Here is a 10,712-nt window from a genome sequence, read left to right on the forward strand (position 1 = left end):
TGATGACATTTTTAACATCACGAACTCATCCATCTTGGAAGGTCACTGACCTTGTACAAGATATTTTTCATCTTGCCGAAACCTTTTTTGAATCTTAGTTTCATCATATCCTTGGTGAAGCTGACTTCGTTGGTGATGTCCTTGTCAAAACGGCTTCTGAAGGACATGTTGATTTTTATTAATTCCCCTCCCCCGTTCCTCTAATATGTCAGGGGCAAGACTGTCATTTCACTGAACCTGTTTTTTACTTTTAATACAACGAGGCGTATCAAGAAAAAGGTTCGCGGGCAGCGTAACTTCAGATGGATCATCGTGGTTAAGTTGGTTAACGGCACCTTTCAATACTGGAGCAAATCTGAGAAAGGAGCGACAGGGAGAAGATGAGCTTTCTTCTTACGACGCTCACGAAGAAGCAGGAAGTGGACTCTATCATCAGGGACACCATTGACAAAGTTCTTGTGCTTCGCTTCGGCAGAGCTTCTGACGCCGTCTGTCTCCTGCTTGACGATATTGTATGTTACTCCTTGTGTTACGTTTTCGGAAATACCATTGTCCTTCCCTATTGTTCTGCTTCTCGTTACTCGTCTTATAAAAAGTTTCTTAATTCTATAGCATCCGATTACTGAGGTAGTTCTTTTCACAATTCGTGGAGTTTAAGATTTTCCCACATTATTACAATTTTTGTTTGGAAGATAAAACTCCCATTTATCAACAATGATTTCTGTGTCTGTAACTTGACTGGTAACTGAACAAGCGTTAAGATTTATTTTGACTAGCGATATGATCTATAGAGTTGATAATTTGAAAAGTAAAATTGGAGGGTCAACTTGAGGTTTCTCAATTGCGTTCTGGTCGTACCGAATCTAGGGTTGCTAATTGGTCAGGTTCGCCGTTGTTATGTTTCGGGTTTGAATTGGACACGACTTGACTTCGAAGGAAAGCTAGTTCAAATTCGAAAGATTTATATTTTTTCTGATCAATTCGAATTTTATGTGTCTTTCTTGGTTGCTTCTTTATTTTTATAATTAGTTCTATGATCCTTTGCCCTCTCAACTAGAACTCTGACCCTGGAACTATTAAGGCTAGTTTACTCGATTTTGGGTTGTCTCTGGCCAAGTTGAATCGACTGATTGTGTCCTTTTGACACTTTTTTCAGATGCTTTGGTTGAGACTATGATGGATATTGTTACTTTGTCATGGAGCTTTAAATTTAGTGTACTCTTGAAGTTTGTATTGGACTTCCAAATTTGTTCTTCTATCTCAACCTTTTCCCTCTTTTTTCTTCTTTCTTTTTTTTGTTTGTTTGTTTGTTATTTGTTTGTTTGTTTGTTTTTTTAAAAAAAAATTATATATCTATATATATCTATATTTATTTATTTATTTTAAAACTTTAAAATTTTATTTAAGTTAAGCAGGGAAAACACCTTATGACTTTCCAGTTGGGTTCTCTCACTATTTCTTTAAGCAGTATATATATTAATCACCCTCTTTTGATGCTACAGTTTTCCTTTGATTGACAGTTGGGTACTTTTACCATTTCTTCCACCCTCTCTTTGTTGCTAAAGATTTCCTTCTATTGACAGCTTGCAAAATCATCTCGGGACGTTTCCAAGTTTGCAACTATAGCATTGGTAGATATTGACTCAGAAGAGATTCAGGTTTATGTCAAGTATTTTGACATTACTTTGATACCATCAATGGTATTTTTCTTCAATGCACAGCACATGAAGATGGATTCAGGGTACTAGTCTTCTTCAGCATTTTTAGTTGGTAGATATGTTGTGCTGCATTTTACATCATGAATTATCATAGTTAACTACTAGTCTTCTTTAGCATTTTTAGTTGGTAGATATTGTTGTGCTGCATTTTACGTCATGAATTATCATAGTTAACTATTAATGCCAATTGCCATGTTCCTCCCCCCCCCCCAAAAAAAAAAAGAAAAAGAAAAAGTAATAAAGCACTTGTGCTATTTTGTAACTTTTCCATTTGCACTAACTTGGTATTGATGCACCAAAATATGTCATGCATGGTATACCAACTCATATTAGAACAATATGTGGAAGGCTCTTCTTCTGCGTCCTTTCAAAATGTTCATAACTTAAAGAGTAGATCGATTTCAACCTCTTGTCAGCATCCAGAATCTTTTCCTTTTCTGGTTTGAGGTTTGGGGGTGGGCAGGAGGCATGTGTTTGAATAGGAGGGAAAGCTACATATTTGACCTAGAAATGTGTATGGCATACTTGACAGTAATCTTTTAATAGGATATATTTTTTAATAATTTGTGTCTCTGGCTTCGGGTTATTCCATTATATGTGATACTCTGGTCCTGTCACATTGAATGCTGTCCCGGCTGTTCAGTGCTAAAATTTGTTATTTATTCTACTGGAAGCACCCTCAAAAGTGCAATGAGGCTGAGCTCTTGCTTTGCCAAGATTTACTCTGTTTTATGGTATCCAGAACTGCCTAGTTGCCATTAATCGTATTTCCTTTTCCAGGACTGCAGATCATACTAAATGGATTGGTGCTTTTCACAGGAAACAGGACTTCGTAGATGTTGTGGAGGTACGTCAATACTTTTTCCCTGGAGAATAAGATTTATGTATATTGGAATATCCTTGGATAAGATGGCACTTCTAGTTTATTTCTTTTGTAGACCGTTTGATTTAGCAGGGCACTTGGAACTATAGGAGCAAGATAAAGACTAGTTAGGCCAAGTTGGTGGCTTTTCTGAGAGCCCTTCTTATTTTATTTTTTATTTCTATGTTATTTTCTATTGCCAATCTGAAAATCCAGGTTCTCAGATGCAGCGGGCCCAATAATTGGATTTCGTTGTCAACTTCAGATTTATAGGAGGGAAGGAAGGGGAGATGAAGTATAACCCTTATGATGTAGTAGTTGTATTGTGGCTGGATTGATGTGACAAATTTGCTGATCCAAGACAATCTAACTGGACCTAAACCAGGTTTTTGCTCCAAAGGGGGGGGGGGGGGGGGTGTTCTGGTATAGCCTCAATTGAATGAGGGCCAGTTCTTGCAAGATCTTTTTTGAAATTTGGTTATGGATATGGGATGGACTATGGGTTAAGGCCTCAAATGGGTTTGAACCTTTGATCTATAAACTGTGGGTTTGAATTTAGGGGTCGAAATTTAATATGTATGTATAGGATGGCTTAGGTTGAGTGCAGGGAATAGGGTTGGTTTTGAAGGGTATCAAGGATACTTGGTCCATGGGAGGTTTGGATAAATTCCTTGAGATAGGGAAGTGGGGTTTATAGGTGTTAGAATAGGATGAAACCTGGAGTGGATGTAAGTAATGATATGAGGATATGATTGTCCTAGTTTGGTTGGGGTTGGATGGATAAATTTAAAGATGTTGGGTTTCCTGTTTTTGGGGTTATAAGGAGTACGACTCAAGAAAATAATTACATCTTGAAATTCATTTGTCAGAATGGGGTGAAACTAAGATTTAAGGTCACTAGGGCTAGGGGATGATGTTCCTAAAATTTGGGACCAATCCTAGCAGTTAGATTGGTGTAGACTTGACCTTGAATTTTGAGTGTCTTGTGAAAATTCATGAGAAAGGATACATAAAAAAAAGGTGATAGGAAAGGGAATGGATTGTAAGCTGCCAGATACTTGGATGGGGGCCCTGTAGATGCTTGGATCAAATGGAGATTGCGTTGTAGAAGGCAGTCTTTTCGGGCACAGAAAGGAGCTACCAAGTTGCACAAAACATTGTGCGACAGCACACACTCAGAAAGAGAACACAAATCTGACTTACAAATATTACTGATAATCTGAACTGTAGTTTATTCATTCCCCCCCCCCCCCCCCCCCAGCTGACAGCACACACTCAGAAAGGGGAACACAAATCTGAGAAATATTACTGGTAATCTGAACTGCAGTTTATTCACCCCCCCTTTTTTTGTGGGGTGGGGGGCTGGGCAGTGTAGCCCTAAAGGATGAGGGCCAAATTCCAGGATCAATTAATGTGCAGCTAGACTTTTCTAGGGTTTTAGGTTTGCAAGGTGGGTAAATAGGACTCGCTCAGGGGTTCTATGCTTACTGAAACAAGATTCTGACCCTTGTTGTTTTCAAATTCAGATTCAGATTCAAGTTCCTTGAGTTAGGGTTTTGACAAAGCTAGTGTTTCTGAAATTAGGGTTTCTAGAGGGTAGTTGGGGCTATTAGGGTTTTAGGGAAGAAGAGTGTGTGCCGAAACTGGGAGAGGGGAAGAAGACTAGGGTGTGATGGGGTCAGGAAGGAGGGGAGGGGTGGGGGTGAGTACTTGCTGCTGTTGGAGGCTGGAGATAAAGAATTTACTTGAGGAAATCACCACCCCAAGCTGCCGCAGGCCCTTCCTGTGCTGGGAAACTCTAGGAACCTCAATCTGAACTTCTCTCTGCCATACCTCCTCTGTAATTATATTTGTTAAAACTGATTTGGTTACAAGCATAGGTTATGTATTTATAGCCTTTACTGCTTCTAGAATTCAACCTTGTAGCGGAAACAAAAAGAAACTTCTAATTTAATTAGGACTCTTAATTATCTCAACCTAGATTGATTCAGACGGTTAAATAAAAGTAGAACTAGACTCCTAATAAAATTCCAAATTTAACTAGACCTAACTGGGCTTGACTAGGACTGCCAAAAATTTCAAAATTGCCCTTGCTGGCTCGAGTAGGACTGCCCCAAAATTACCAGAGTACCCCTGGTGCATATGCTTTAGTTTTGCTGGGAGGTGCCATCGGTTGCTGGTCCTCTGCATCAGTGGGGTTGACTAAGCTAGCCTAATAGTGGGCTGCATTACACGAGTTAAAAGCTGGAAAATAAGACAGTCTTTAAGTTAAAGACAATGACCTAAGTAACCTTGCCTGAATTAAACTTTAGCAGAATTACTAAACTGCCACTGGAATTACTAGCACTGAATAAAAACTATGTATGTAAAAACACTAATGATTTGAAGTGCTGCTGGTAGCACACCTAGGAGTTTCTCCTGGGCTTCTGATGGCATGGCAGCAAGTCTGCAGGCCCTAGTGAGGGGTTGGATCTGCAACAGGTTGGTAGGTAGGTTTAACCGTTTCTTGAGGTTATTTTTGTATAGTTCATTTTATTTGAGTTTATGTTAGCGAAGATTGAGTTATTTTTGTGAGAATCTGTGGCTGGTTTGTGAATGTGAACACTGTTTTGCCTCTTCCTCACTTTTCTATTGTGTGATTTTCTCTTCCTCTTCTTGTTCTTCTAGTTCTCCTTCTGTAAAGCTCACTGCATTAATTTATAGCTTGGCTATGGCTATACAAGAAGTAGAAAATCTTATGAAAATTGAAAGTAGAACTTAAGAAGAACTAGCAATCTAATTAAAATAGGAACTTCTAAGAATTAGAAACCTAATGAAACTAGAAACTAAGCTTGATAGTGCAGCCAACACAAGAATTGGAAACTAATATTAAAGTAGAAATTAAACCAAGCTTCTAAATCTACCAAGAATAAAATCTCAATGTAATATGGTACTGGCCCCCACAAATGTTCTAGGAACATTCTCACTTAAGTAAAATATGGCTGCGATGTTGTTGATGTGAACATTGTTTTGCCTCTTTTGGCTCTTATAGAAGACCGACTGTGATGACTAGGCTGACTTGAGCTGGCCTGGTTCAGTGTTAGTCCATCTAAGGGTGTCAATTTGGTACTGAAGCCGCATATTGAAACCTAAACAACCTGCTTAAAGCCGTATCATGCTGAACTGTTTAAACTGTTTTTGGAAATGGTATTGGCTGCAGAACGGTACAGAAATGGTTTCTGAGAAACCGTCAGTGCATATCGAAACTGTTCTGTATATACAGGTTAGGGGTATGTATGTGCACACTTCTATAATTAGGTTTAAATAATAGAACAAAATAACTAAATAAATAGGTGATTCAATGCCTTATTTTGTATTATTTGCCCTAGTTAGTAGTAGAATTGTTTTCTTACTATCTTGTACTGTTTAGTATTGTATAATACTGTCTAAATTGTTTAGAGATGTCGATTCCTTACTATACTGAAAGTGTACTAGGGTTTCACAAAAGTAGATCTTATGTGGTATGGTATGGTTTTAGTTTTGGGTAGGTATTTTATACCCTACCAAAACTGTACCGCTACACACCCTTATGTCCCATCCAGTCTGGTTTCGGTGGTCTTGTTCTTAGCAGCCTTTTGCTTCTATGTGAACACCTAGACACAAAAAGCACTTTGGTTGCCTAGAAATTCTGCTTTTAAATGGGGTCAAGGGTAATTTTCAGGTGTCAAGCATGGTCACCATGCTTTGCGCATGACTGAGATATTTTCCCCTTCTTTTATATTTGGAAACAGGATTGTATTTTATGCACTTGTTTACAAATATCCTAGAATGATGTGAATTTAGAATTATGTTGATTATTAACAAGTTTGTAGTTTGATTTGCTCCTTTAGCATGGAGAATTTGAACATCTTGATACAGTATCTTTTAGCCAACTGAAGATCTATAGATTTGGTGGCGGTGATTAATTTGGTTGAGGTATTTAGAAAGTGTTTTAATGCTTATGGAATGGGAGATGTCACTTGGTATGAGTGGGGTTAGCTGAGTGGAAACTTTTTATTTATGCCGACTTGTTGAAGGGACAATTAGTCCATAAATTTCATGAAACAATTTGATGTTAGTTTGATGCAATGGTACACTTTGATATACATGGGACTGGACATTGTCCTGTCACCTATGTGGCAGGTTCATTCAATACTACAGTATCATCGGGACTGGGTAATATTTTATCAGACAGTACTATAGTATCATCAGGATTGGGTAATATTTTCTTTGTTCTGCCCTTATATAATGATGTGGTTTAAAATAGATAAGTCACTATTTTGTAAGATATGCTCTCTCTGAAGATGGAACACGAGAGATAGGAAATACACTCTCTCTTAGGATGGAACAAGAAGTAATGGAAATAGTTTCCTTTTCCTTTTTAATGGACAAGTTATTATTATTAATTTTTTTGGTTCAGACAAGTTGAAAATTAATTCTTATTCAATCTCACAGTACATTTGTGGATAATTTGTGTATCATCCATGCATTAAAGTAGTTTATATTTTTTGCAGGCAATATTTAGAGGGGCCATGAAAGGCAAGTTGATTGTGACTTGCCCCCTACCACCTGAGAGGATACCTAAATTCCAGCTTTTTTTCAAGGATGTATAACCACTGAAATCTTACCTTACCTTATGTAAGTAGTGGTGGAGCTCTTCAGATATGCCTCTTTGGCCTCTAATTGCTTAATAGTGAATGAAGTGATGTTTTCTGTGTAAAATTTATGGAGGGTGCAAAGTGTCTGATGGTTCTTGTAGAATGTTTTGCTTGTTATAACTTAAAATTGAGGATCAATGTACCCAAAAAAGAAAATTTGAGGATCATTTTGAAAATTGGCTATTTCACATTTTCACTGTGTCAGTGCCAACTGCATTTACTGCACCAGGAACCCTAAGACCATGGATTCTGTTTCGCACATTCTGCATCTCAACCTTGCATTAATTGTTAAGGTAAGAACAGAGTGGAGAACACGTCCTCCAGTGAAATACCTTTTAATTATTTAACTAGCTCAACCGTGTACCATCTATTATATGGCACCACCAAAATTATCATTGACTTAAGTTTTCCTGTAATGGAAAAAGAATCAACCTGAGTATTTTTTTTTATTCCAGTGAGATCTGATACAAATCATGATTTAAAAGTCTGCCCCTATTTTTATTTATCCCTATAGGTAATAGGGCAAAGGCTCTCTATGCTGCTTCTTTTTGCTAAGACTTCTCTTATTTATATATTATTATTATTATTTATTATTTTATTATTTTGAATACATTTCATGTTTCAAGGTAGATCAAAATCCATGTTCAGAATGGGACTCTGTCAACCTCAGCATGCATGCAGTTTGTGAGGATATGACGGGAATTTTTTAAAGTCCATCCAGTGAACTGGAAATTCACTCACGATGGTTATATTTGAATTTTCATCTAACCCTTTGGGTTGATGTGTCGATTACACAATCCATTGTTGTTTTCCTCTCATGTATTGTGTGAGTTGTGAGTGGAGGGACTTGGGATGTTCCAACACCATGCCAGTGGAATGTTCTGCATGGGTAGCGGATGTTGATTATTGTAGAGGACACTGGATGGTAAAAACTATTATCATGACTGTTAAATTAACTCCTAGCCTCTCGCTCTCTCAGAAAGAAAAAGAACTTTTCTTTTCCTTGTTTGTGTTTTATTTGTTTCAGAACCATTATGGTTTATCAGGTTTTCTAATTGTGGTCCCATGTGTGAGACTCACAAGACATTGAAGCGTTTGCATAACATACCCCTGGGCCATGTGCTCCATGTCAGTATGTTTTGGGAGAAAAGCAACGATGAACTATATTGTACATCTAAGTTATCCAACATTCTTTCCTGACAGATGTATCTGATCTGTTCTTGTTTTGTGTGCTTGCAGTTGCAGGCTTACTGGAGAGTAGGATGGATGAGAAATGGCAGTTTCTTTCCATAACCTTTGCAGAATGAACCCTTCCTTAAGAAAAGAAGCAAAAAACCATTTCAACCCCCCCCCCCAAAAAAAAAAAAAGGGGGGGGGGGGGGGTAAAAATTCAACCATTATATTAGAGCTTTAACATGGGTTTTGTTTTTCACCTCATGATGGAAAGTGTATTCTGTTGGGAAATAGAAATTTATTCGACTTGAAGAAGGCATAATGGATGGAAATCTTTTGGCAGGTCAATGATTTGGTACATATACTTTGTAGGTGAGTACGCACAGGAGATGTTAGGTGAAAATTATTTGAGAGTCAAAACTTAAGTTGTATGGCATTAAAAGCTTATTGTGATTTAATTTTACAGTTCTGCCTTGTGATGACAGAAGGTTACACCAGTGGAGCAGTGGGTCTAGTTCATCTGTGTATTGTTTTACCACCCTATCTTATATATAATATTCAGTGGCTGATGAGTGTTGCCTTTGGGTTAATTAAGGTTGTCCTCAGATATACCTTGCAGACCTTGCAGTCTGTACTAGTCTGCAATTGACTTCCCAATGCATGATGCACAACACATGGATCAAGTATCTCCTTTCGTTGTTGGGATGTATATGGTTTGCAAAGAATCAATGTAAAATGAAAGAAAATTCATATATGCTCTTTCTAGGAATTGGAAAGACTAAAGAGTGATAGTTACATAAATTAATCATTTTATTATCATGATTTTTGTTTTATCATGTTTTTTGCTTTCATTTCTTGACAACTAAACATTGCTTAAAAGGAAAGAAATACTTAACAGGCTAATGGTGGAAGTCAAGAGACAAAAATCATGGTGATGCAATGATTGATTTGTGTTGAATTATTTTTTTCTTCTTCTTTTCTTGGCACCCAAAGCCAAAGGTAGCCTTCCAGGGAAGGGGGAGCTTGCTTGGGTGGGTCGTTGGTGTTGATGCTGGGGAAGTATTGAGGAGGGAATTGCAGCTGAGGTTCAGGAAACAGACTTCTGTTTACAGTTTCCTTGATGCTTGTCTGTTCTCTAACCTCGAATTCTCAGCCCACACTTCTTCACAATATCACATGTTCACCTTTGACCAGTGATACCCAGTTTTATAATAGTCAGGTAATGGTGTCAAACGTTGTCTTCCTGGATTCTTTCGGGTAGCCCAAGCCAGTATATCATTCAGAGCTCCATAATGTGGCACCCCACTCGTACGATTCATCTCTGTGCATATCTCTTCTCACCTTCCTGGTTTCTGCCCCACCACCACCACGGCACCAGCTCTCATTTCTTCAGCCACACAGTGATTACGGAAAAGCTATAGCTAGTCAATGTGGGGGCATGAGAGAGTTCCCTCTGGGGCTGGCAACATGATGAAGTATGGCTGCATTTGAACAAAGCGTGTATCTGGACTTATCCTTCATGTAACATAAAGAGCCAACATGGTGGGGACTTTCAATCAGCGCACACACACTCACAAAAGACTGAAAAGAGAAAAGAGATGGTTGGGAGTTGATAAAAGGGCAAAGGAAGTATGTAAAACTTAGCCCTCTCAGCTTCTTTTGTTTCCTTACCCAAAATTTTAAAATATTTGTGCTTTTCTACTTCTCGTGATCTAGCATTGTTGGTTGTCACCCTTCACATGCAAGTCTATACTATAAGGTGAAACCATTAGCGATCAACCGTAGGTCCCACCCCACGCTTGAATTTGCGTAAGCAAGGGAAAACTACATTAAAATCCCTTCTCAGTGCCCTTTTGCACGGCTAAAGTAAGAGTTGAGAGCTCGACACGTGAAGATTTAACCTTTTTTTTTTTCCGGACTTCTCGTAAGTGTGAAAATACGATTTCGATAGTTCGCTTCTCGAAAGTGTGAAAACATACTTTTTGAAATAGACGGTCAAGATCGAAATCTTGATTGCTGTCGTTCTTAAGGATTAAACTCATGACTTTTCCTTCAAAATGAAACAATATCAATGAAGTCGGGATGAAACGAAGTTTTTTTTCTTCTTTCAAATCTTTGCAAGCAGAAAGCAAAATCGTATTTCGCCCACAAGGAACTGTTGTGGGGCTGCCCCTCCCTAGGGTTTTCTTTTATAGCAAAAAAAAAAAAAAAAGGGAAAGCAAAATCGTTATGATGAGACAAAAAGGAGAAAACAAAAAAATATGATCACCAGCTCTTTGCATC

At 38.1% G+C, this 10,712-nt stretch overlaps 1 protein-coding gene across 2 annotated transcripts; it reads left to right on the forward strand.

The window, feature by feature from the left end:
• Window positions 1–296: 296 nt before the first annotated feature.
• Window positions 297–10,017, forward strand: LOC149009818 (mRNA splicing factor, thioredoxin-like U5 snRNP). Of its 2 annotated transcripts, XR_016174570.1 has the most exons (6): window positions 297–512; window positions 1,584–1,741; window positions 2,499–2,565; window positions 7,113–7,236; window positions 8,496–8,801; window positions 8,896–10,017. XR_016174570.1 is itself a non-coding variant. In XM_089162850.1 (5 exons), the coding sequence occupies exons 1-4, from the start codon at window positions 381–383 to the stop codon at window positions 7,209–7,211; spliced, it is 456 nt and encodes a 151-aa protein (XP_089018976.1). In that variant the 5' UTR covers window positions 297–380; the 3' UTR covers window positions 7,212–7,236; window positions 8,496–10,016. The 2 variants fall into 2 exon arrangements, 1 of the variants encoding a protein (XP_089018976.1); XM_089162850.1 differs by having other exon boundaries at window positions 8,496–10,016.
• Window positions 10,018–10,712: the final 695 nt, after the last annotated feature.

Source organism: Hakea prostrata, chromosome 7, assembly GCF_041222555.1.
Source record: "Hakea prostrata isolate BN-2017 chromosome 7, UWA_Hpros_2, whole genome shotgun sequence".
NCBI classification, from domain to species: Eukaryota; Viridiplantae; Streptophyta; class Magnoliopsida; order Proteales; family Proteaceae; genus Hakea; species Hakea prostrata.

Coding starts and splice junctions, on each gene's coding strand:
- LOC149009818 (XM_089162850.1), top strand. CDS start 381: ATGAGCTTTCTTCTTACGACGCTCACGAAGAAGCAGGAAGTGGACTCT. Junction 513..1,583: donor GTCTCCTGCTTGACGATATT/GTATGTTACTCC, acceptor TTCTATTGACAG/CTTGCAAAATCATCTCGGGA. Junction 1,742..2,498: donor CACATGAAGATGGATTCAGG/GTACTAGTCTTC, acceptor TTCCTTTTCCAG/GACTGCAGATCATACTAAAT.